This window comes from Pseudorca crassidens, chromosome 21, assembly GCF_039906515.1.
Source record: "Pseudorca crassidens isolate mPseCra1 chromosome 21, mPseCra1.hap1, whole genome shotgun sequence".
NCBI classification, from domain to species: Eukaryota; Metazoa; Chordata; class Mammalia; order Artiodactyla; family Delphinidae; genus Pseudorca; species Pseudorca crassidens.
The window spans coordinates 6,573,908-6,601,763 of NC_090316.1; the positions used below are offsets into that span (position 1 = coordinate 6,573,908).

The following is a 27,856-nucleotide window of genomic DNA, read 5'->3' on the forward strand; positions in this document are numbered from 1 at the left end:
TATCCTCACCAGAAAGAAACCTTGTACCCATTAGGAGTTGCTCCCATTTTCCCTCACTCTCTCTCCCCTTTTCCTACTGTGTGGCAATCACTAGGCTACTTTCTGTTTTTATAGATTTTCCTATTCTGAAAATTTCATACAAATGGGATCATACAACATACGGTCTCTTGTGACCGCCTTCTTTGACTTAGCACAGTGTTTTCAAGGTTCATCCCGGCCATAGCATGTATCACTGCGTTATTCTTTTTATTGCTGATAATGGGCCATTGTACGGATTGTGGCACATTGTATTTCCCAGTTCTTCGGGTGATGGGCATGTGGGTTATTTCCACTTCTGGGCTATTATGAAGTATACTGTTACGAATATATATGTACATGTTTTTATGTGGACATATATTTTTATTTCTCTTGAATGAAATATACATTCAATTCTCATTCTTCATGTAGTTATGTTCTGTCAAGTCACCAGCTCTGAGCTAGCAAATGCTGAACCACTGCTTCTAGGGGAAATTCAGGGTTACGTTCCTGCAAGCCGCTGGTCCCAAGACTTTTGTCAATCTATCAATACATGACCTCATTTTATGTGTTTCTCTTTAAAGATGGCTTATTTAATATACATTGCTTACAAATAATTGATTATACATAGTTCTTTTTTATGATAAAATTAGCTGAGGAACGTTTAATATTTTCCTGACTCTGGGTAATGTGGTACATTTCATTGACTTTTAGCCTCACAACAAAGCTGTCCATTATGCTTTTTTGTCGGCTGTTATCTTGTGAATCCACACATTAGCCACCTTTCCAGATTTTCCACACCTTCATCATGCACTGCAGATATGACTGTAGCACTTTCTGGATAACATAAGGATCAGCAAATTTTCTCGTCCTTATTCCAGATGTAAAGTATTGTTTATGGATTAACACCAAACTCAAACAGCCAACATCACTATGAGTCACTCCTGAATGAAGCTGATCTAACACGTGTATTTCCTCTGTAAGGTGCATCGCAAACTTCTTGTGGTTGAGAACACTGTCCAGCCCTTCAACATTACTCTTGGGGGTCATTTGAAGCGGTGAAATCACCAAGAAAAAGCACAAAAATGCAAAAAATAATGTGGAACTGAATGGGTCATGAAAAGAACACTTGTTTACAGCATGAGGTGAAACAAGAAGGCAGCGTTGCCTTGTTCAAGCTCAGCTGGGAACGTGTGTGTCAAGTGACTCAGATTTTTTGCCACTGTGCGTGAGTCTGAAAATTACCACAATAGCACCACAAGTGTGGATTTGGGGGTTACAAATAAATATTTGCAAGTAGGTAAATTTGCAAATGCAGGTTCCCCCCACTATCTGAAGGTAGAGCGTTCCTGTGAAACCTTTCGTAAGCTGAAATGGCGTAAAGCGAAGAAGCGATGAACTTAGGACACACCTTGCTAACAGAGGCACAGATGCTCACAGGGTGTGCAAAGCTATGGCAGCTTGATGCTGAGATGCTGTGTAGTTCCTGGGGAGGGAGCCTGTGGTGCTCCTCCGGCTGCTGCGGCTGTGTGCTGCCCTTGTAACAGCTCAGTGCAAAACAAAAGCTCAGTGCTGTTTTCACTTTTCTCCCCAAAAGTCAAAATCCTCTTGGGATTTCTTTCAGTTAGTGGAACAGGTACTAATTGGAGATCTTCTGTGAAAGCGAACTTCCGAAAAGCGGGGGAGACCTGTACGTGCCTGTAAATGAGGAGGACTGATAGTGTCTAGAACCGGAATTACTGGGTGGTACGGTAGCTCCATGTTTCAACTTTTGAGGAACTGCCAGATGGCTTTCCAATGCGGGGCGGTGACACTTTACACTCTCACCAGCAGTATATGAGGGTTCCTAATTCTCCACATCCTTGCTGATGCCCTTTATTACCCATCTTTTAAACTCTAGCCAGCCTAGTGGTTATGAAGTGGTATCCCACGGTGGCTTATTTGCATTTTCCTGATAGTTAGTGATTCAAGCATCTTTTCATGTTCTTATTGGCCATTTGCATATCTTCTTTGTAAAAATGTCTATTCAGATCCTTTGTCCAATTTTTTCCTTGCAGTTTTATTATGAGATAATTGACATACAGAACCGTATAAGATTAAGGCGTACAACATAATGATTTGACTTACGTACTTACATGCATCATGCAATGATGACCACAGTAAGTTTAGTGAACATCATTCATTTCATATAGATACAAAATCAGAGAAACAGAACATATTTCTTGTGATGAGAACTCAGGATTTACTCTTCTAATCACTTTCATTTTACCATACACCGGTGTTAATTATATTAATCATGTACCTTACACCCATAGTACTTACTTAGCTTATCACTGGAAGTTTGTACTTTGACCTCCTTTGTCACCATACAAAGATATCACATTATTATTCATTTTCCCCCACTATACATTTTATCCCCTGACTCGTTTATTTTGTAACTGGACATCTGTACCCCTTAATTTCTTTCATCTATTTCACTCATCCCCCTACCTCCCTCCCCTCTGGCAACCACCTGTTTGTTCTCTGGACTTATGACTCTGTTTCTATTTTGTTATATTTGTTCACTTGTTTTGTTTTTGTTCATTTGTCTTATTTCTTCCATTCAGCATATAAGTAAAATCATACAGTATTTGTCTTCGTCTGACTTATTTCATATAGCATACCTTCTAAGTCTATCCATGTCACAAATGGCAAAATTTCATTCTTTTTATGACCAACATTCCATTATGTGTATGTGTGTGTGTGTGTGTGTGTATGTATTACGTCTTCTTTATCCATCCATTCATCTGTTGATGGGTACTTAGGTTGCTTCCATATCTTGGCTATTGTAAATAATGCTGCAGTAAATAATGCATGTAAATAATACATGCACATAGGGGTGCATGTATCTTTTCAAATTAGTGCTTTGGTTTTCTTTGGAAACCCAGAAATGGAATTGCTGCGTCATATGGTGGTTGTATTTTTAAGTTTTTGAGGAACCTCAGTGCTGCTTTTCATAGAGGCTGCACCAATTTACACTCCCAGCAACAGTGCACAAGGCTCCCTTTTCTCTGCTTTCCTGCGAACACTGTTGTTTATTTTCTTTTTCAAAGTAGCCATTCTGACAGGTGTGAGGTGAGATCTCCTTGTGGTTTTGATTTGCATTTCTCTGATGATTAGTGATGCTGAGCAACTTTTCATGTGTTTGTTGGCCATCTATATGTCTTCTTTGGGAAAAAAATGTCTCTTCAACTCCTGTGCTCATTTTTTAATCAGTTTTATTTTTCAATTGTGACCTGTATGAATTCTTTATATATTTTGGATATTAACCTCTTATCAGATATATGATTTGCAAACATCTTCTCCCACTTGGTAGGTTGTCTTTTTGTTTTGTTGACAGTTTTCTCTGCTGTGCAGAAGTATTTTGCTTGATATAGTCCCATTTGTTTATTTTTGTTTTTTGTTTCCCTTGCCTGAGAATACATATCTAAAAAGAGATTGCTCAGACTGATGTTAAAAAGTGTACTGCCTAGTCTTTTCCTAGGAGCCACTACAGATTCGTTATGTATGCTGTTTGCCTGATATATCTTTTAATTTTTTTATTTTAAAACTATGCTCATTTTATTTTATTTTTTGGCCATGCCCTGTGGCATGCAGGATCTTAGTTCCCTGACCAGGGATTGAACCCATGCCCCCCTGCAGTGGAATCATGGTGTCTTAACCACTGGACCACCAGGGAAGTCCCGTCTTTTCATTCTTGTCGTTTCACCCATTTGTATCACTGTATCCAAAGTGTGACCAGCATGTAGATTGATCATGTTTTCTATTTATCCAGTCTTATCATCTCTATTTTGATTAGACTGTATAATACTGCCGCAGTTTAGTGTTATTGTTGCTATAGTTGGATCTATGTTTACCATTTTAGTTTTTATTTTCTGTATGAATTATGTCTTTTTTATTCCCTTATTTCTCCTATACCACTTTCTTTTGCATTAAGAGAATATTTTGTACTATACCACTTTAATTCCTTCAGTGATTTTTCACTGTATTATTTGAAATTATTTATTTATTGGTTGCTCTAGTGCTTACACATACATCCCAATTTATTAGAATCTACTTAAGATTTTTACTGACTTAATTTTAGCCTAATATAGAAATATTACTCTTGTATAGCAGTCTTCTCTCTTTCCATTTTTTGTGCTAATATATATATATATATATATTACATCTATGCATGTCACAAACCCAATGATATATTGCTATAATTACTATTTTATGTAATTTTATATCCTTAAGGAAGCTGAGAAATTAGAGAACAGTATATATTTTAGTGTTTGTTGTATTAACCTTCTTATTTACTCTTTATGGTTCTTAACATTAGTTCCTGTGGATTTGAGTTACAACCTGGTGTCATTTCCTTACTGTATTACAGGTTTGCTCCCACCTACCTCCTTTGTGCTATTATTGTCAAGCACATTATATTTCTATATATTATTGGCCCAACTATACAAATATATACATGTGACTGTATATACTTTTTAAACTAGTTAAGAGAAGAAAGAAGACATATGCATTTATGTTGTCTTTTGTAATTACATAGTTACCTTTACTGGTGCTCTTTGTTTATTGTTCCTTTTTATGAGATTCAACTTATTGTCTGATGTCATTTGCTTTCAACCTCAAGAACTTCCTTTAGTATTTCTTATAGTGTGGATCTGCTAGGGCAAATTCTCTCAGTTTTAAAAAATCTATGAATGCCTTTATTTAACCTTAAATTTTGAAATAAAAGTTTTGCAAGATTCTTGGTTGATAGATTTTTTTCTTTCAGCCTTTTGAGTATGTCATCCCACTGTCTTCTGACCTTCATGGCTTCTGATGAGAAGTCAGCTGTTTATCTTATTTTGGTTCCCTTGTCTGTGATGAGCTGTGTTTCTTTGCTGCTTCAAAAATTTCCCCTTGTCTTTGGCTTTCAGTGTTTTTACTATGAAGTATTTGGACATAGATCATTTTGCGCTTATTCTACTTGAGTTTTGTTGAATGTCTTGGATGTGTAGATGAATGTTTTTCTTCAGATTTGGGAAGTTTTCAGTCATTATGTTTTTGAATATGTTTTCCTGCTCCTTTCTCTTTCTTTTCTTCTTCTGGTATTACAATTTTATGCATATGTTGGTGTGCTTCATGGTGTTCCACATTTCTCTGAGTCTCTGTTCAATTTTCTTCATTCTTTTTTTTCTCTCTTTTCTGAATTGCACAATCTCTATCTTGATCTATCTTCAAGTTCACCGATTCTTTCTTCTGCAAGCTCAAAACTACTGATGAGCCCCTCCAGTGAATTTTTAATTTCAATTACTGCACTTTTTAACTCCAGAATATCCATTTTATTCTTTTTCATTATTTCTATTTCTTTATTGATATTCTCTACTTTATAGCATATTGGCATCATACATTCCATTATTTAAGCATGATTTCCTTTAATTCTTTGAACACATTTGTAATCATTTTAAGTCTTTGATGTTGCTTTGAAGTCTTTGCCAGATAAACCTAACATCTGGGCCCTCTTTTTTTTTTTTTCCTCTGTATGGGTTACACTTTTCTGGGTTTTTTAATTTTGTTGTTGAAAACTTGATATTTTAGGTAATATATTGTAGCAGTTCTGGAAACTTAACCCCCACCCTCTTGGGTTTGTTTTTGTTCTTGTTTGCTTATTTATTTGTCCAGTGTCTTTGCTAGATTATTTTAATTATATCTCTTCCCCCCCATGATATGCAGCCACAAATGTCATTGCTCAGAGGAACAGCCTTAGGAAAGAGCACAGCCATTGTGGGGTGACAGTGTTTTTGCAGGACTCTATTGGACTGTCTCTTTCCCTGATCTTCTCTGTTAAGCTGTCTGCCTCTGCTAGAATCATACCTAGCTCTTAGGCTCTGCTAATTGCTGGATGATGGCTCTTCTGTTTCTGCCAGTGCACGGTATAAATTCTGATCAGATTAAATTCAGTCCTTTTTGTAGCATTAGTTTTTGAGGCAAGTCTTTGAAGTTTGTTCTCACTCCGGGAAGGCTCGCCTTAGCTGTCTCTTTCCCTGGTTCTTTCTGATAAACTAGCTGGGCTATGGTTTAGTTTATTGCTCTGATGGAGCTATCAGCTTTCTCTTAATTGCTTACCACCAAAACCTCCACTGTTTTTGAGAGCATCCTTTAGCATAAACCTTCCCACACTCTATTTCAAACACAGTCAGTTCCTCTGGGGAGAGTTTAAGAGCTCTCTGTTCTTACAGCCCCCCTCTTACCACTCTGTTCTTATGGAAAAATCTCTGAGCCACTGCTTTTCTCAGAGTGACATCTCTGCTTTATTATCTGGGCAGAGGTGGCAGCCTCTGGTCTTCTTAGCTTGTTTCCTCTGGCACAGAACCTCTGTCCTCCAAGCAAACTGGGGCATGGCCAATCATGGTTCCAATATTCTTGGCTTGCTATGCCAGGGAAAGAGCTCCTGTCCTATGAATAAGAGTGAGGAAGAGAGTACCTGATCTCTGTCTGGGCTACATTGCCAAGAATTTAGTTTCTACAGCTTGGAGCTAAAGGGGATGTGTTGGTGACCTGTTCTTCCTGATATCTCTTAATGGGGAGCTGATGGGAGAGGGAACACTAATTTCTTGACCACACACAGCAGAGTGGACCTTTTTTTATGTTGAACTGGGGGGTCAGTAGGGAGGGAGAGGTTGTCTCTGAAGTGCCGTAGACTCTCACTCTTCTTACTGAGAGTTAGTATATTTTCTTAAATACATATATATTTTTTAAGTTGGTGTTTGCTCTTACGATAATTTTCAGAGACTTTAAAGGTTTTTTTTTTTAAAAAAAAGAATTTTCACTGGTTATGGTTATTTTTCCAGGGAACAATTTCACAGGATTCCTCACTCTGATATTCTGAAATAAAAGTCTCTCTCTCAGGCTTTTTACACTCACTTAAAGTAAAGAAGAATGATGACAGTTATTTGAATTAAGTAAAAAAAGAAAAAAAGTACAAAAAAAGAAAACAGAATTTTGGGACTAGATTTCTGGCCTAGTCCGCCAGCGTTTTTTCACGTAGATGGAATTCTTCTGAAAAGTTCTTAACTTTGCAGAATGCTTTGACTAGGCAGGCTTAGGACCCTCCACAAACTTCTTTTTCTTTCAGCCATGTGGACACGGTATTGAAAAAGTCCCACTGAATGTTTACCTCCAGTTTGAAACCCATATTTTAAGACAATCTTGGATTCCCCTTAATTTACTTGGTAGTTTGGGGCCATTCTCAATTCTTTAAGCCAGAAACCTTAAATGTGTTCATTGAGGTCAGTTTATCAACTTTTATGGAATTTCTCCCCTGAGCCATAGAAGAACAGGGCTCTGGGGGGCAGTAGGAGACTCCAGGAACAATGCTATGATCTGCAGTTGCAAGGAGCTATGAAATTAGGATGTAGATAGCCAGGAACACACAATTAAATTCCGGCAGTTTCCAGGCCCTTGGTTAATATTGAGATTCTTTCTGGGTAGTTACATCTCCACCAGGGTCATTAGAGGAATCAGAGATGGTGGCATCATGTGAGTTACACTGACCTCTTTAGTAAAATATCCTATAAAAGATGTCCTATGGACCTCAAAATCTGCCTAACTTCTCAGGGCATCCCAGCCCCTCTCTTGTCAGACAGCTAAACTTTCTTTGACCCTCTTCTGTAATGATGGCATAATTACATCCCATGATATATTTTTGCATAACCATTGGTTCTCTGCTTCTATTATTCTTTGATTCTTCTATATCAGGGGTCCACGGTACCGGTCCATGGCCGGTTAGAAATGGTGCCGCACAGCAGGAGGTGAGTGGCAGGCGAGGCAGCGAAGCTTCATCTGTATTTACAGCCGCTCCCCATCGCTTGCGTTACTGCCTGAGCTCCGCCTCCTGTCAGATCCGCGACGGCATTAGATTCTCATAGGAGCGTGAACCCTACTGTGAAATGTGCACGCGAGGGATCTAGGCTGTGCGCTCCTTATGAGAATCTAATGCCTGATGATCTGAGGTGGAGCTGAGGCAGTGATGCTAGCGCTGGGGAGCAGCTCTAAGTACAGATTATCATTAGCAGAGAGGTTTGACGACACAGAGACCATAATAAATCAATTGCTTGCAGACTCATATCAAAACCCTATCAGTGAGTGGCAAGTGAAAACAAGCTCAGGGCTCCCACTGATTTGGCATTCTGGGGAGTTGTATAATTATTTCATTATATATTACAAAGGAATAATAACAGAAATAAACTGCACAATAAATGCAGCCCTTGAATCATTCCACAACCATCCCCCCCACCGACCCCGGTCCATGGAAAAATTGTCTTCCACGAAACCAGTCCCTGGTGCCAAAAAGGTTGGGGACCACTGTTCTATATTGTGATGTGAATGAGATTGCCCAGCAGAGCAGAAATCTAAGAATATGTATTAAAACCATGATGAAACAAACATAACTTTTTGGAAAATGTTGCCCTAGTTGAACCCTCAAGTTAGTTTATAAATTGTTGAAAATTCTGGTTCTTTTTCTGGCCAACTTCCTGTTAGTCTGAAAGATTTGGGCTGACCATAGACCTCCTTGCATTACCTGTCTCCTCTTTTGACTTTTTATGGCATGCAATTTACTAACCTAACAAACCAACCCTCAACTCCTCCATTCATCCAGTAAATATCTGTAGGTCCCACTGTGTGGCAAGCCTTGTGCTAAAAGCTGGGGCCTCAGTATCAATTTCCTTGACCTTAGCAATGTCCTTCTTCCTCACAAGGGGAACAAATATGAAAACAAATAAACATCATGACTCAGTGCTCTATTATAAGAGAAGCATGTACAGGACACACAGAGGACCGTAAGATCAGTGCCCACTTCTCCAGGACCGTAGAGGGAGACAGAAGAAGCTTCATCTCAAGAAGTGATGGTTAACCTGGGCCATGAGAACAGGTTCTGGAAAGAGGAGATTAGACAAGAAATGATGAGGAAGGACATTCCAGGCACAAGAAAGGCTTGAAGATGAAAATCCACAGAAATAGGCTCATTTACATTACTAGTCTTTTTACCTTACAATTGGGAGAACGTGGGTCCAGTAGGAGACTATATGTCTTTGATTACAATATTTCTCTTTCATTTTATACCTGCCTTCTCCAATTCTCCTGGTCCCAACCTCCTTAATAATAAGGAGTAGGGTTATGTTCATCTAACACAGCATCTCACACATTTAGGAGGTCCTTAAAAATGTGTTGGGTGAATGAATACCATAAACCCACTGGTCATCATCCAGTTTAAGGGCTGTCCTTTGCCCCGGAAACTAGTTCTGAATACACTTCATATACTGACAGCAGCCACTTTCCGTAGAAATGTCTCCACCTTAGCACTCCAGGGAGAGAGGGGCAGGCTGGGCCGGCAATTTTGCTGAAAGAGGCAGGAGGGATGCACATGATCTAAATAGGTGCAGGTTGTGCGTTAAGCTTTGGCTAATAATCTTCTGCCTAATTTTAAGAAAAAAATTAGGTGCTTTGACCCATATTATGCATAAGTAGGTGAAAACGGGTAATTCAAACGACTTTCACCTTGACAACCTTCCTTCCCCCCCCGCCGCCAAATGTAGGACAAAATCCTCTCACACAGAGTGGGAAAGTGCCGGTCCGTGTCTCTCAGTCCTCCCCCGTCCACTCCTCATTTACTGGGCTCAAAGCCCTCAGTGACTCCCCGGTTTGTATTTCCCGGTATTCCTAGCTCTACCCCATACGTAGATCTGGGGCACCTCCTGGGCTTGGCTGGTGAGGTCGACGCGGGGAAGCCAACTCTTCTCCTATTTCCTGCCTGGTCCAGACAGCTCCATAGTAGACCAGACAAAGGGATACAAGTATTTATGACTTCATTTTGGTTTTTTATTTTTATTATTTTTTTAAATTAAAAAAAATATTTTTTGGCTGTGCCACAAGGCATACAGAATCTTAGTTCCCCGACCAGGGCTTGAACCCGCACCCCGTGCAGTAGAATCGCAGAGCCTTAACCACTGGACCGCCAGGGAATTCACTTTTTAGTTTTTTATTGAGGAGAAAACCTCGGCTTGAAACCCTCAGCAAGGGTACGCTCAGTGAGTCCAGCCTCTATGTCTACCCAGACGTCCTGCCCTGAGGTTTGTGCCTCTCTAGGAGACCCCTTTCGGGAAGACCCTCCCCTCTCTATAGAATCCATCTCCTTTCACCGACCCCCACTCCAGCCCCTAGCAGTACATTTCTTTCAATCTCACTCATTAGCTGTGGTAAGGGGGCTGGGGAGATGCTAAGATTTAAATGCTAAGGTCAAGAGAATAAATAGCTGTAGGTGGGACTGCAAATCTCAGAGACTCTTATGGCGTCTCTCCCTTTCCCCGATCCCCGAACTGCAGCCCAGCCTCCTGGTACATTTACTTACACACACACACACACACACACACACACACACACACACAGACACACACACACACACACACACACACACACACACACACACACCACTCCTCCCAAGATTGACTGACAATTGTCAGCCCTATTACCAACGAATGCCTTAAGAAGGAAGGAGTTAGTTTTCTAACTGCCCCATAATTTGCAAGGCAACACTCTCCAGCAGTCTGGACATCTTATCATGATGCAGAAAAATACAGAATTCCCTTTCTCAGTCCCATCCCCACCCTCATCCTCGTCCCCATGCTATTTTATTTAAAAAAATTTTTTATTGGAGTATAGTTGCTTTACAATGTTGTGTTAGTTTCTACTGTACAGCAAAGTGAATCAGCTATACGTATACATATATGCCCTCTTTTTTGGATTTCCTTCCCATTTAGGTCACCACAGAGCACTGAGTAGAGTTCCCTGTGCTGTACAGTACGTTCTTGTTAGTTACCTATTTTATACATAGTATCAATAGTGTATATATGTCAATCCCTATCTCCCAATTCATCCCACCCCACCTTCCCCCCTTGGTATCCATATGTTTGTTCTCTCCGTCTGTGTCTCTATTTCTGCTTTGCACATAAGATCATCTATACCATTTTTCTAAATTCCACACGTATGCGTTATTATACAATATTTGTTTTTCTCTTTCTGACTTACTTCACTCTGTGTGACAGTCTGTAGGTCCATCCATGTCTCTACAAATGACCCAATTTCATTCCTTTTTATTTTAAACTGCACTCTTTGGGCCTGCCGGGGATAGGAGAAGGGGCTATTGTGGGGCAAGATACTCACCCAAGGCTGCTGTTTTAATAAAGAGATGCTTTGCTACTGCCGTTCCATTAAGGAATAGATTAACTCCTTATCTGAGAGCCTCCTTTACCCTCAATTTCTAACTAGGCAGGAGGGAAGCCTATGGATTAATCTTCCCCTCACAGAATATAGGTAATTGATGATCTGTGAGCACAGTAGCCGGGTCACATGGTCTGACAAAGGATTTATTTTCTCCAAATCATTATTCATTTTCGTGAAGTCTTACAAAGGAGTAAAAATCAAGCTGGATTGAAGTATTTTGTGCAGCAGTTAATGAACCACCTGTCCTGAAGAAAAGGGAAATGACACAAACTCTCTTGGAAAATTCAGCCAGCATGGTCACCATAGCTTATGATATAGACTCAAATTAATTATGAAAAACAGTCAATTCCGTAAAGAAATGTTTAAAAAAAATCTTGAACAGGGGACCACGTATCCTGGTGAGGCTAAAGTGGGTCAGTGGCAGAGCTGAATGCCAAATGATAATTTTTGCTAAATAATTCAGGCCATGTGAACTCCGATATTTTACTTACTTTGATGCATATAATGGAGGAAGTGAGAGACCCCGTTCCTCCCGGTGCCAGGTCCCATGTGTTTACACCTGTTGTGGGCCTTGGTTTTCTGCGGGTGGTTCATATCCGCCCATTTGTCCTGTGTTCCCAGTGCTGGCAGTAGTGGTCCCTCTTAAATATAGGTTGAAGTTAGTAACTGAGAAAGTTTTGATAATTATCATGGAGAAGAAAAAAGAGATTGCAGAGCAAAGACAATACAGACATTTCAAGAAGAAAGTCTATGGTAAGTTTCACGTGCAACAGAACGGAATGCGACAGAAACATCAGAGGCCTTGGGGCTCTCGCTAATGTTCTTTTCATCTCTCTCCCTCACAGGGAAGCGATGCCGACATGGTGGATAAAAACAAGTGCTGTACCCTCTGTAACATGTCCTTCACCTCCGCGGTGGTGGCTGACTCACATTATCAAGGCAAAATCCATGCCAAAAGGTTAAAACTGTTGCTAGGAGAGAAAACCCCATTAACGACCACAGGTAGGTGTCTGAACAGTGATGGCGGGGAGACACTGAAATCCAGTGCCCGTCCCATTTATCAGGCTCCCTCTTCACGGGTGGCTGCCAGGATGAGAGTGGATGAGAGGAAAACCTAAAGGGATGAGCAGGTAGCCCAGCGGAACTTGTGCTGTCATAAGACTGTTAAATCCAAGTTCTGGTTCTCTCAGCCTGGCCCCTTCAGATTCGTAATTCAGAAGTTTGCATCTTCTGAATGGCTGTTTCCATCCTGCACGATGTTGTCTGTCATATTTATCGTATATTATGTAAGATAATCGATCTATTATGTAAGGAACACTGTCCTTTCTAGATTGGGTCTGTAATCAGTAGGGATGATGGATAGTGTATTGTATACATATTGCTTCCTTACTCAATCCTGGAGAATGTTCTCGTCTTCATGGGGATATGGAGGAGGAAAATGGGAGTCTTTAAAAACACTTTCATGTGCTGACACCCGAGGTGCACCCACCCCCTCCCCCCAGATGACATTTCAGTCATCTTTGTAGGGAATCTTGTGATTCAAGCCTATTAACTTTCACAATAAAAAGCTTAAACATTGGGCTTCCCTGGTGGCGCAATGGTTGAGAGTCCGCCTGCCGATGCAGGGGACGCGGGTTCGTGCCCCGGTCTGGGAGGATCCCACATGCCGCGGAGCGGCTGGGCCCGTGAGCCCTGGCCACTGAGCCTGCGCGTCCGGAGCCTGTGCTCCGCAACGGGAGAGGCCACAACAGTGAGAGGCCCGCGTACCGCAAAAAAAAAAAAAAAAGCTTAAACATTGATAACAGATCATATGACCCTCTAGTTCTTCAAAAGTAACAAAAAAAAATTCTTCAGAAGTCTATTAAGTCATAGAACTAAATGACTACTGTTATCATTTAATCAAGATAGATTATTTGGACAAGATTTACATTGTGGCAAAGATGTTACTAGACTAGGTGATAATCCCAAGAAGTTGAGGGTATATTTCCTGATGTTGACTTTTTCAGTGCAATTACAAGGTAGCAGTGCATTGTATCTGGCTGCCTGACGCATCATGCATAAATCGTGGGTGTAATTATTTTTTCAATGGTATTTTTGAAATTGAAGAGAGTCTAAAACAATACTTGGCTTTTATCCTCACTGGGGTTTTTCTTAAGAAAAATATCTGCTTTTACCTGGAGACGAGCAAGGAATCTTTTCACTGCATTTTTCTACTTAGCTGAACTAAAGACCATTGTTTTTGTAAAGGTGGCTATGACGTTCAGACAGAGGATGGCGTTGCAAAGCACGTTGAATTTGGAGACAAGCTCAGCCTGATTTAGGCACGTTCTGTGTGTTGACATTTGATAAGCTGGCACTTGGTCGAAACTCTTGATTTTTGCTCTCTAAAAGGTTGGATGCTCACCTTGTAACCTACTCCCCCTCAAATCTCTTGAAATAGGCACCTCAAAGAAACAACCACTGGAAAGTTTTTACCTGTTCTCCATGAATGTGTAACTAGCCCATTTGTTCTCTGCCTAAGCTTAGTATTGCTGTTAACATTAATTTTGGAGGTGGTGATGGAAGAGAAGAGGCTGTATCTTTGTTTATCACATTAATTAGCAAATGGGAGTTATTATTTCTGTAAAAAAAAATCACGGCCAGGCAAAAAAAAAATAGTTCTTTGTGAATTTCAATACATCCTTAAGACAACCAAGCATCAGTTTGTTTTTCTGAGTTATCCTGAGTTGTTAGTTGCCATCAATATATTCCAAAGGAAAAGAATCTAAAATCCTTGAACTGCAGCGTTTCCTTAATGACTTAGTCTTGGTGTCCATGGGGCTGGCCCAGTCCTCACTGTGACAGGCATCAAGCTGCTGGGTGGGTGAGGAGGGAATGGGGGTGGGTGGGGGGAAGGTAGCGCGAGCGGTTAGCTCGTGGCTTGGGCTATGGAAACAGATGCTGGTTGTCTTTTCCCAGCATCTCCCTTTCTTCAGCTTAACCTCTCATCCATTCTCCTCCAAAGCTGCTTTGAGCAGAAAGGATCTTGGAACATTGGTAACTTCAGACAGAACTGGGGAGCCTGGGAAGCTACATTGGTCCCTGGGCTGGCGTTGTTGTCAAGCCAGATGCTGGCAGGGAGCAAAGGAAGCAATGTGTCCTCCTACAGGGAGGTGAGTCGTTAGGTACAAGTGTAAGCAGAGGGTAGGCACTATGTCCTGAGGCACAGGACAGGGGTGGAGGGCCTGATAGGAGGGTGGAATCCAGCAATGGAGATGCTGGGTACCGAGATCATGTTGAGACTCAAGCAGGGTACGGCATCAAGAAAGTCGGGCAGGTGGTAGCAGGGTGCTGGCTGCAGTCCTGGGGCTCTAGGGAGAGAAAAGGCTGTTCAGAGCATGGCAGGGCACCATCATTTTAGACCAGAGTACTCCCCGAACCCGGTTTGCCAGACCTAGGATAGAGGTTTAGGCTTGGTCTCCAGCAAAATGCAGTTACTGCAAATGCAGGATAAGGACCAAGAGGCAGCAGAAAAGAAGACCCAGGCCACGGGCTTCCTGAGCCCCCAAGTGCAACCCCTTCTGCTCCTTAGTGGAGTTGGGATTGCCTGCCATCCGCCCTTGTTGCCCGCAGCCGAACCCAGCAGCGGTGCCGAAGGTTCACTGTCCTCTGCCCATCTAGGAGCTGCTCTGCCTAATCAACCAGATGGGCTTGACATTACTTCTGCCATGAAAACAAAAGGGAAAAACAGAACATATAAACAGCTGAATTCAGAAGCAATCTCTCCGCTCAGGTGTGCTGAAGCCTCCCCTCCATGACAGGCTCTTGAGTGGTGGCGACCTCTGGGTACGAATAATTGAAGCACGACTCATTGCTTCTCCGAGCTACTCCATCTGACGAGGGCGAGCAGCTGGTATCTGGGAATCATTACCTTTCCTCCTACTCGAGAGGTGCTTTGATCAGGCGTCAGCTGGGGATCCTGCCGAATTACACAGTTTAGGTTTGGGCTGCCTTTCCAGATGCACCTGTATTTACTAGAATTTCTGAGATGCTTGGCAGGGCCGCTAGAACAAAACCCAGTTCCAGATCTTGTTTGTTAGTGTGTTGTGGAATCTCTGCTCCGGGTCACGCTTTTCTAGATCCTTCTGTAAGATGAGAGCGTGATGGGACTCGGGACCCACCACATTCTCTAAGCCTTGGCGGACTTCAGCGTGGAGGTCTTGCCCAGATCGGAGGCTAGATTAGGCTGCCGTGGTCGTGTCACTGCCACACTGTGGGAAGCGTTTCGAGGTGACTCAGAGGCCAGAGGCCAGAATGGTGAAGGGCATGGAAATCCTCTCACTGGAGGGAGAGGAAAGGGAGCGGGGTTGTTTAGCACGGAAAAGAGATTACTCAGAAGGCTGTCATGGGAAAGAGTCATGCTGTGTGTGTGTGACCGAGTCCAAGTTCGCTCTGCTCGCCGCACGACAGGCCAATAAATCGGAAACAAGGTGTTGAGGCAGGGGATACGACTTGATTCGGAAAGCCGCCAGACCGAGATGATGGCAGGCTAAAGTCTCAAAATCACCATCCTATCGGGGTTTGGTTGCCAGTTTATTTTATAGCACAGAGAAAGGGAGGAGATGAGGAAGTAAAGTAAAAAGGCCCTAAGTTAGGCAACTGTCCCCTGGAATGGCCAGCCTCCGGGAGGGGATGTGTTCATTTCTTCTTTCTTGCAGCCATCTACGGGTGGAACAGGGTCCAGAGTTTCCCTGAACAAAGGCACTTCGGTTTAACATTCAGGCAGAGGGGCGGGTTCCCCAAGGCAGGCAATTACGTATAGACAGTACCCTTTTAATGAACAAAAAGCAGCGGAAAGCAAAGGTTAAGGTAAAAGAAACAGATCCAACACGTAGTCCAGTTTGGCTCTTCTCTGTTGTGTGTGTGTGTGTGTGTGTGTGTGTGTGTGTGTGTATGCATATGTGTGTGTGCACACATGCATGTGTGTGCCTGAGTGCAACAGATTCAACCAATGAGTAGGTAGACGTTAGGGGGTTAGATCTGAGCTCGAGATAAGGAAGGCGTTATTAACGTTCAGAGACACTTAAAGGTGAGCTGTGTGTCGGGGGCTGCTTTGAAACAGCGGCTGGCTGACCACTTGGCAGGGCATTTCCTGAGGGGCTGCCACCATCATGACATTAACCCAGAGGACACTTAATGTCCCTAGATTACATGGTTAGCCTAGATGACATTTAAAGACCTTCCGACCCTGAGATTCTCAGCGGATGCTACCTACAGGCTTGACCCACTGACATAATATGGCGGAAAAAATCCTAACCTGGGAGTCAGGAGACAGGAGGCGAGGCCTGGCTCTGTCTTGTCGCATCTCCTTTGGTAGCTCCACGTACTTTTCAACCTTAGTTTTCCCATCAGTCGTCTGTTTCTTATACTGGATGCATTTACCTCACTGGCCGTTTTACAGAGCAAATGATAGATTGAAAAGTGCTTTGAAAAGTAGAAGGTCTTGTGTTCTTCCCAGGTGAGCCTTTGGTGAGTTGATGGGGTGTAGTAGGCAGCCTGACCCCTTTCCTCTATCAGAGCCTCTGACGTCCGGATTATGATTAACACGGGGTTATTCAAACTCTGCCTTGAGAGGAGCACAAGGGTGCCTGGGATTGGGTCTCCTTGGAGACGGACCTTTCTGGGATGAGTTCTGTGAACCAAGGCAGGGCCTGGCTCAGGAGAGGGGGGCGGTGCTGGTGCTGGTGGGCCGGGGGAGCAGGGACTGTGAACTCACGGGCAGGGGGTGACCACGGAGCCGAGGACACAAACAGGCTCTGGCATTTAGGAAACCTGTCAGGAGGAGAGAGACGCAGCCACCAAACCGAGGGCAGGACTCTGCCTCTGGGACTGAGGACCGGCAAGCAAGTAGAGGTGACAGTAAATCTTTTTCAAGACAAGAACTCAGACTTCCCTGGTGGCGCAGTGGTTAAGAATCTGCCTGCCAATGCAGGGGACACGGGTCCGAGACCTGGTCCAGGAACATCCCACATGCTGCGGAGCAGCTAAGCCCGTGCGCCACAACTGCTGAGCCTGCGCTCTAGAGCCCGTGAGCCACAACTACTGAGCCCACGAGCCACAACTCCTGAAGCCTGTGCACCTAGAGCCCATGCTCTGCAACAGGAGAAGCCACCGCAGTGAGAAGCCTGCACACCGCAACGAAGAGTAGCCCCCGCTCACTGCAACTAGAGAAAGCCCGTGCACAGCAACAAAGACCCAATGCAGCCAAAAATAAATAAATAAATTTATTTTTTAAAAAAAATGAAAAGACAAGAACTCAACGTCTCTGAAGGATCAGATAAGGAACCAGACACCAGAATGAAGGCCCAGAAGAGACTGCCAATCTCAGGTATAGGGAAGGAGCTGTGTGATCAGAGTGGAAACACAAAGGGCTAGAAGATTGATGTAAACCTGCTCACAGAAGGCGGGGATTGGCCCTGGAGGCCCCTCACAGGAGCCGGGTCTGTAGGAAGGGGAGAGCAGCGGAAGATGAGGAACCAGGTGGATGGCTCCTTTCGGGGCTCCTGTGCCGTAAGCTGTGCTGGACTTTCCCCTTGGCTGCCTGGGTGCCCTGTAGGGGTATATGTTCAATGGCTGCAGGTCTGCCATTGGTGGTGCCCCAAGGGCACTGTTACTGCCCGGAGGAGACCAAAGAGTGTACCCAAATGTGCCCACTCCCTAGTCCCCAGAACCTGGGAATATGTGTTACACGGCAAGGGGCAACTGGGGTTGCCTGTGGGATTAAGTTTTCTGACCTCCAGAATGGTGATATAGTAAAACGGTGCTGCTTTAAACCACTAATTTTGTGGGACTTTGTGACAGCAGCCAGAGGGAACTAACACACCTGGGCTAAGTAAATACTTAGCCAAACAGGGCACTCCTTTATGTATGCTTTACTTATTTCACCTTGGGGAGCCTCAAATTCAACATAGGGAACACTGACGTGAGTGTTTTCAGAGACTTGCCTGAGGGAAGGAGGTATATCTTTGTATCAGGGCCTTACCCCCAAGTATAACTTATTACTTCGCTGTGCAAAAACCACTGCTGACTTTGTCCTGTGATACTAAGCAGGTCAGTCAGACCCCACCCTTTACTGGTTGAGGACTTCACCTGCCCAGACTGCCCTTTCCCGATCTGTACAATGGGTCTAATGCTGTTACTTATATCAAAGGCGTTCCACAATGATTATAGGATCTGATTAATAAGTGCAAAGTGCTGATCACAGGGCCACGTAGAGCTCAGGAAATGGTTTGCTCTGTTTGCTTCGGAAGTGAAGCTGTTTTTACTTACCCTGCTCTGAGCTCTGGGCCATATAATTTTGCTCTTGAAATACTTTATTGTCTTGTCATCCAAGGCTGCTTCCGGTGGGTGAATCTGCTTTACCAAGAGCACCTCCTGGAGGGGACAGGGCTCCACTCTTGTTCTCCCGCATCCTCCCCGACACACAGCCTGTCTTCCGTGTGCTTGAAACAGAGAGTGACAGCCAGTGTCACCTGGTGCTCTGTCCCTGCCTGAGGACAAGTACGAGTGCAGATGTAGGGGTCAGAGTACAGGTCACAGGAACCTGGGGAGAAGATGAATCAAAACAGCCAGGGAAATCTGCCAAAGGAGACATAATCCAGCATGACTGGGTAGAGAGGGAGGGTGGACAGGGGCTCATAGGACCGAGCAGGAGACCGGATCTGAGCAGAGGGCAAGTCGGAGGATGGGAGAAGTGGGGCTCTGTGCTGTGTGCCGGGAGGGAGCCATTGGTGGTGTTGGCCTGGGACGTCCAGAGTGTGGACTAGCTGAGTCCAGAAATCAGAGGAGGAAGAGGCATAGTCAGTGCAGAAGCTTGGGGTGGGGCAGAGGTGAGCTGTGAGATGGGGAGAGCAAAGCAGGGTCAGGGTGAGAGAAACTCAGAGGTTAGGAGGAGGGGCTGAGTCAGGGCTCCAAGGGCCGTCGGGTGCATGGGATGGGAGCAGGTCAGGGCAAACACGGAGCTGCGGGATTCTGCAAATCAATTTCTGGCTCTGTGGTCCCACCTGCTCCAGCCTCATGTGATGCCACAGGACGCCAAGCTCAACGGGTAATTGAAGATTCCACTGATGCCATAAGAGGGGCTGCAGGAAGTCCTACTGGCTCTTCTCAACCAGCTCCAGTCCCACTGACTTTCTGGCCAAAGGTCGTTCCTGCTGGGTCAAGCATGGGGCCTTGTTGGCCATCGATCCACCCAGCAACTCTGGCATTCTGGGACAGAAAATTCCACTCTAAAGGCTCATAGAAGTAGCTTCTCTACGGAAGCTGGAATTCCCTCACCTGGTACCTGCCTCAAGTGAGTTCATAACTTGCAGGTTTGAGTTCATTGTTTTCCTCGCTCAGTTCCTGTCACCCTTGGTCCTGGGAATGTAAAGGTGGGTAAGATACCACATGCCCTTCTGAGGCTCGCCGTGGAGGAAACGTGGGCCCTTGGCTACAATGAACAACACACCGTGAAGATCTATGGATACACAGGATCTATTGAAGAACGGTTAGAATGATTGCAGTTGGAGAGATCTGAGGAGAATTTAGGATGAGAGTCGTCCAACTAGGGCCTTAATAACTGTATAACCTATGGCGTGGGGTGTTAGGGAGGGCTCTCAGTTTCTCACAGGAACCCTTTATCTAGCTCAGAGTTTCTAATCTCAGTGGCGCTGACGTTTTTAACTGGCTAATTCTTGGTGAGGGGAGGGGTGCTGTCCTGTGCGTTGTACGATGTTTAGCGGCATCCCTGGTCTCCACCCACTAGATGACAAAAGAGCCCCACTAGACATGTGACAATAGGAAACGTCTCTAGACATTGCCGGATGTTCCCTGAGGGACAAAGTTGACCCCAGTTGAGAACCGCTGAGCTAGATCAGGTTTAGCAAACTTTGGCCCGAGAACCACATCTGACCTCTTATTGCCCGTTCTGTGTGGTCTGCAAGCCCCAAATGGTGTTTATGTTTTTAAGCAGTTTAAAAAAGATCAAAAGAAGAATATTTTGTGACACACAGAAAATATAGAAAATTCATATTTCAGTGTTCCGTAAATAAAGTTTGATTGGAACACGACTGTGTTCATTCACCTGCGCTCTATCTAGGCCGCCTTTGTGCCACGATGGCAGAGTTGAGTCTGTAGAATCCACAAAGCCTGAAATATTTGCTCCAAGGTCCTTTATGTGGAAGGTTTGCCCACCTCTGATCTAGACAATGAATGATCTCGGGGGGAGAGGCGGCGAGGAGAGAGAGTGGTGGTGTTATAGGTGTGTGTGTATAAAATGAAACATTCCCCAGGACCACACACCTTTGAGACGCTGGGGAGACACCGGATGGGAGTTAGTGGAGAGATCAGGACAGATGGCGGGAAGTTAGAGAGACGAGCCTTGGGGAGGTACCTTGAGAATAGAGAAAGAGGGGAGGCCAGTGGCTCCCTCTTGTTGAGATCAAGGAATTCTCCAGAGAAGCTGCAAGATGTGAGTGGTAGCAAATATCTCCGCTAGGCCTGAAATTCAAAGGCATTTAGACAACGAAAGAGATGAAATGATAACCAGATTTTATCAAAACCTTCCTATACTTACACCTCCTGATTTTGAATTCTTATTTGAAATCTGAGGTCTGATCTGTATAGTTTCCCAGGGGTGCTGTAACAACGTCTCATAAACTGGGCGGCTTAAAACGATAGAAATTTATGCTCAGAGTTCTGGAGGCTAGAAGTCTGAGATCAAGGTGTGGGCAGGGCGTCGCTCACACTGAGGCTCTGGGGAAAGATCCTTGCCTACCTTCTGGAGGCTCCTGGCGGTCCTTGGCTTTCTGGATCCATCATCCCAATCTCTGCTTCCATTGTCACATGACCTTCCTCCCTGTGCATCTGTGTGTCCTTTCCTCTTCTCATAAAGATACCAATTATTGGATCTATGGCTTACCCTAATCCAGTCTGGTCCATCTTAGTTAAATAATTATATCTCAAAAACCCTATTTCCACATGAGTTCCCATTCTGAAATTCTGAGCAGACATGAATTTGAGGGGAGACACCGTTCAACACAGGATACAACCACCTTCATTTAACTGAGGTCACTGGCCCAGATATTATGATTGCTAGCTAGTGATTTTTCCCCTTTCTTTTTATGACCAACCCATACAAACAAGATAATGGAAATAAGAATGAGACTGAGTTCTGACTCAAAATCTTAAAGAAAATCCTAAAAGAAAACATCCTTTAACTGTCCTTTAAAAAGTTTTCTTGAAGAAAATGTAAACGATTTAGAAGAAATTTGAAGCTTAGAATAAAAACTTTAAACTACAGGTACTTCCCGTTGTCTACCATTAATCAAAGTGAGATTTAAGATTACCCATAGTGTATATGGTTAGGTATTACAGTTAGGATTAACGGGAAAATTTATTTGTGTTTGTGGCAGAGACATTGCTCATCCAAATACCCTTCGCTTCCTACCTTCCCCAGACTTTCAGTTGGTTGGGAGTAGATGTCTTAAGACTGGGCTACAGGATGGAGGAGGGCCATTCAACCTACACTAGACTTTGCAAGAGCAAAAAAGAGGCCTTTATTGTGATACTTGGGGGCTATTTGTTACTGCAGGAGAGACTAATCCATCCTGCTTGATACATTGTCCCTAAAAGTTACTGTTTCACATATAAGCTTTTATGAATACATCCATCATTCTTAGCCAGAATGCATACTGAGCACTTTCTTTTATATAGTTCTCAGACATCACTGGCTTGACAGGTAATGGCATCACATTTAGCAATAAGCTTTCTTTCATTTTTTGGCCCGTAAGAGTTTGAAGTTGCTGTAGTGTGTGTATATCTCAGCCCTAGAAGATGGATGGAGAACAGTTCTGACGTGCCCCAGAGGCATCCTGGCATTACTTCTGTGTTGATGACTGCACATACAACACTTACTGGCACACAGTAGGCATTTAATAACTGAAAATAGATGACTGAAAATTGGAAGCATGAATTAGAATAAGGATAGGCCTTTAAATATCTATAGCTTGGTTTTCAAATTGTTACCTTGGTCATTTAAATTTGAGTTCAGTATGATGATCAAAGGAGGTGGTTTGCCAATTTGACAAGAAGTGGTGTGCCTGGCCACTTGCTTGATTTAAAAAAAACAAAATTGGAGAAACACAGAATAAAGCAGAGGGCAAACATAGGCTCAGAAATCAGACTCAGCTTTAAATTCTGGTTCTATCTGTGTGAATTTTACAAGTGATTTTAAGTTCTTAGCCCTCAATTTCATATTGGTAAGATTATGGTGATACTGAGATTATATAATTATTATAATAAAGGAGGAAGAAGATATATCTAAAATACTATAGTGCCTGCCACATGATTAAGTATTGAATGAATATATGATTGTGTATAAATACTTACATAAGTATACACAAACACACAATCCTCATTATTCGTGGGATTTTGTATCTGTGAACTCACCTACTCACTAAAATTTATTTTTAACCACAAAATCAGCACTCATGGCATTTCATGGACACTCACAGATGTGTGCAAAGTGGTGAAAAATTTGAGTTGCCGCATGCGTATGTTCTCAGCTGAAGGGAACACTCTACCTTCGAAATTTCAACCGTCATACTGCAAACAAGTGCCTTTTTTGCAATCTGTTTCCTGCCAGTTGTTTTGCAATTTTGTGCTTTTTGTTGGAAATTTTGCCATTTAAAATGGCTCCCCCGGGGCTTCCCTGGTGGCGCAGTGGTTGAGAGTCCGCCTGCCGATGCAGGGGACATGGGTTCATGTCCCGGTCCGGGAAGATCCCACATGCCGCGGAGCGGCTGGGTCCATGAGCCATGGCCGCTGGGCCTGCGCGTCCGGAGCCTGTGCTCCGCAACGGGAGAGGCCACAACAGTGAGAGGCCCGCGTACCGCAAAATAAATAAATAAATAAAATAAAATAAAATGGCTCCCCGGGACGGCCCTGGAGTGCTGTCTAGTTTTCCTAAGTGCAAGAAGGCTGTGATGTGCCTTACAGGGAAAATGTGTGTGTTTAGATAAGCTTTATTCAGGCATGAGTTGTAATGTGTTGGCTTTGAGTTAAATGTTAGTGAAACAAAAATATATATTAAAGAAGGTGTCTTTAAACAGAAGCACACGTAAAACAACATTCTGTATTGACCAGTTGATCAGAATGTGACCACAAGCTCACAGGAACCTAACTATTTCCCCAAGGAATACTCGGTCAGTATTTACTAATTCAGTATTCTTGGAGAGTTTATAGGATATAACTACCACGGATAACAAGAATCAACTGTCTACATGACAAAAGTTACTTTATATTCATTACATTTATAAACTGTAGCTTTCAAAAAGTCTTTTCATCTCTCAACAATGAAGCAAAAATATATCGTATTTTAAAAGATCCTGCCCTGTGGTAAAACTGTAGTTGAGCAGGCTGAATCTAACCTAATGATATATATTTATATTTTTTTAACCTAATGATAAAATCAATGATCGTAACTTATAATTGTTAAGATATTATCTCACTCTGCATTTCCCACCCCCCCAAAAAAAGATACTATCTCAGAAATATTACCTTCATTGTTTCATTTAATCTTTGTAATAAATACAAAATATTGTTAGCTCCATTTTGTTGGTGAAGAAACTGAGGCTCTATAGGGTAAGGTGAGTTGCCTGGTGTCACATAGTGAAATATACAATCAGAACTTGAACCCAGGATTTCTGATTGCATTTTCTAAGGCTTTTCCCTTGATCTCTAGGTGAGGATCAATAATTCTTCGTAAAATGATCTACAGACATTTGCACCCCCAAGACTCTCACTAAGATGACTGGAAGCAATAAAGCCGCACAGACGGTTATTTACACACCTTCACTCAAGAATGTCTCTCAATTTAAAAAAATGAAGCTCAAAAAAAAAAAGAAAAGAATTTCTCGTTTGTGGGAACAGGGAACCACTGTGTGGGGAAAGAAATAGACAAGCAATGATCTTGTCCACTCTGCTTGTCCCGTGTGTGGGTGTATTTATCGTATATTCCTCTTCTGAAATCTTGTTGCTTGTCTTCTTTTTTCCCCTTATTTCCTATTGAAAACGAGACAGAGATTTAGAACTTTTCCATAAATTTCTATGGCTGATACCCAATTGCTTATTTGAGTTCTCTGTTGAATGAATAAAGAAAAGGGTATTCTGGATCTGTTTGAAACTTAAATAAATTCACGTTTTGAATAATATATGCATTTCAGATCCAATCAGTGCCTCATATTTGCATTGAAGATTTTCTCCACCACAGCAGTTCTATCATCCGACTCAGGTTATTTGGTGTGCCTGGCATAACCTGTCTAGCTTTTAATAGATGCAAACAATAGTTTGTCAAACAGGCAGATCTTCGTAGTGGTGTGTTTTCTTTTAAATTAGGAAAGCTGGCTTGTTCTAAGGCATTGTCCTCAGATCAGTGCACTTGTTCTGATGATGACCTTGGCATTTCTGATGCTTATAAATGCAACAAGTCATAGATTCATAGAGCTGCAGAGCTGGAAGGCTCTTAGCAATTATTGTATCAGCCACCTCAATTTCCCGATGAGGACACTGTAGTCCAGAGAGATGACATTATTTGCCCAAAGTGATGAAACTGGTTGATGGCAAAGAGGCTTCACTTCTCTTGCAGTGATCTTTCCCTGGTGTCACACTGTCAAGAGAAAACACACAAGTCAGGCCGCTGACTACCCTATAGGGAATCAGGTTTTAAATGAATTAGCATGAGAGGTAAGCCAGATTCTTTGGGTCATGCTTTTGTAGAGTGGATCATAAGAGGCTTGGAACAATGATTAGATCAAGGCTACTGTCTTTTTATCTTATATTTGATGACCAGTAAAACAATGCATCAGTGATTGTGTAGAATTAAAGATTTCAACAATGAGGCCACCTCCCAGCTGATTTTCACAAATCTTTTAAAATACCACAAGCTCACTTTTCTCCTCTGGGTGATCCAACAGCAGTATAAGATAGTTGATGATTTCGGCAGCCTTTATGATGCAGTTATGCCTTTATTCCAGAAAGTGTTCTTTGACACATTTTTAGGAAGGAATATAGTAGACCAATAAAACAATCAATTTCCTGTGCTTATTCTGCAACTGTCAATAAGAGGCATGGCCAGGACTTGGCGTCCACACAGCATGCATTATGATTCAGAAACCTGTGAGTGACAGATTTTCTGGCAACAATTCTTAAATTATTGACTAAAGGCAAGAACCCTAAAACTGTCTAGCTTATGAAATCGAGAAGGCACTTGTAAAGTAAGCATTCCACCTAAAATAATTGGTAGTAAATGTCCCAGACTCTATTCTCATCCTCTGAAACATCTATATATTTTAAACATCAGGCTTAAAAGTCTTGCTTAACACTCAGTTCAGTTTTTTCCATCATCAGATGCAGTAAGTGTGAATTACTGGATAATACTTGAGTGCCACAAATATTAAATGTCTTTATATTTAAAAAATCAATTTACAAGACTTCTGTCCTCTAGCCTTGAAGCTTGGTGAGAAGGCCAGTCTTGTTCATTCTTTGGGATACCCTCTCCGTCTTCAGGGCCACACAGGGGCCTAGAAGCATGTGGGTACCCCCAAAGTGGTCTCTCAGCCTGTGGGCTCTGCCTACTTTCTGATCACCCAGGAGGCTGCTGGGTGCTGGGCTTCCACAGCTTCCACAGGTTCAAGGTGAAGACCCAGGACTTCCTCAGAAGTGAGCCTCACTTTCCTCTCTGCCTGTGCAGACTGGCGTATTCCTCCAGGTCAGTGACTTTCCTCGGTGGTTTCAACCCCTCCGTGCCAAGCTAGGCTTTCAAAGAGAAGGCCGTGGTCCCATTGTAGACATTCCCAGGACGTCCTGCCACCTTGGACACAGAGGTCTCTATCCATACGTACCATCCTCTTTTTTCCTAGTCCCAAGCAATCCCTTTCCTGACATCAGTCACACACCTCTGACACTTAGATCCCTTTGCCTCTCAGCCAGGCGGGAACAAATGCATGGGTTCCTCCTCTCGTGGAGGTGACGAAAACCGCAACTCCAAGGCTCTCATGTTGGAATGTGAAAGAAAAGCACCTTTCCTTTTCATGAAGTGAGTCTACAGGAAAATAGACAGTTTCTCCAGGGGTTATCCTGCATTATAAATTGTCATGTGATCCAGACACCAAGCAAGTTTCCCTGTCCGAAAACAGGTAGATGACCTTTCATGCTTCCTTACTGTACGCTCAGCCTTCAGAGAAGCTGCTTCTCCTGTGTAGGATTTCCTGCTAAGTGACTCTCTTCACTTGCCTCATGGGCACACACTAGTTTATGGCTTTAATGGAAAATCCATCTAGGTTTTCCAGAGGATGTTGTCGACTGTGAGAGGGCAGGAGTTGCAGCCGCTCTTATAATTAGCGAAACTGGCTAAAGACACCACCTGGGACTTCCAAGTGCAGCCCTCAAAACCGAAAGATACAAAGGTCTTTGGAAGCCAGGAGCCCTTGGTCACTGGAAGGCATGATGGCCACTCTGTCCCACCTGCTGGAATCAGTTACCCGGGCAGCAGGAGTCTGGGGTTAAAGGCCTCCTCACGAATTCTCACTGTAATTACATCTCGATTAGTGCAAAGTGCTAATCATGGCATCTTCATTTTGCTTTTCAGTCAATAGAGCGGATGAAATATTAATACTTGAATTTTCATTTTCAGATAGTGGAACTAATAGATCAAGAATGCTGGTGGGCAAGGGAGGTGAAAACTAACTCTGGCAATGGTTTCCTTGATCTTTCTTAATACCAAGGGGAGGGGAGTTTTAGTCAAAATAATTCAGAAAGAAAGATGTCCGTATATCTGTTTAACCCTGATGATTTAATATTCAAGAATTTTGCTTTTTGGAAAAAAATGTTATGTTTCATCCAGAGACTAGTTATACCTAGAAATTCACAGAATCTGGACTTAGCATCTTATCTATCTGTTTCCAGTAAGGTTCCATTTCATTCTAAGTCCCAGTATCTGGTGTGATTTAAACACTCTTCCCCTCCACCACTGGGTATTAATAATGCTCACATTCTGTAAACCTCCCTCAGGTCCCCATCCCAGGGCCAGGAAGCCTGCTTCACATCAGGCATGAAGTCCTTAAGCTACCTGTCTTCCAAAGGCCTACTGTTCCAGATTCACTCTGTTTCCCTCTTTGAGCAGCTTTGGAAAACAGCTGGCCGTTGGTCCAGATGCCATAGTCCTCTATGAGTCTCAAGATTTATAAGTCTGCAGCCTCCTTTCTTCTGGTTCAGCCATTCCACATCCTTTAACCATTACTGATGCACCGTTCTTCCATGAGCCATCTCTCTGGCTCTCATTCTACAACGTGTGCCGTGTACTTTGGTGACCAGACACTTAAAACAAGCTACCCGAACATTTCATTACCACTCCTCATAGCAACGATATGAGGTTGAACAATTAGCCCCATTTTATTGTCTAATTAGAAACCCCACCCTGAGTTGTGGTTGGATTTCATTTAAAAACCATGTTATTTTTTTTATTCCC

The 27,856-nt window shown here is 43.1% G+C and overlaps 1 protein-coding gene across 3 annotated transcripts in view; it reads left to right on the top strand.

Annotated features, from left to right (window-relative positions):
- Window positions 1-27,856, top strand: part of ZMAT4 (zinc finger matrin-type 4) — a 346,711-nt gene that overhangs the window by 193,697 nt on the left and 125,158 nt on the right. For all 3 annotated transcript variants that reach the window (XM_067722052.1, XM_067722051.1, XM_067722050.1), the window contains exon 4: window positions 12,156-12,312. In XM_067722052.1, the coding sequence (XP_067578153.1) occupies window positions 12,156-12,312 (157 nt within the window). The remainder of the gene's footprint in view (window positions 1-12,155; window positions 12,313-27,856) is intronic.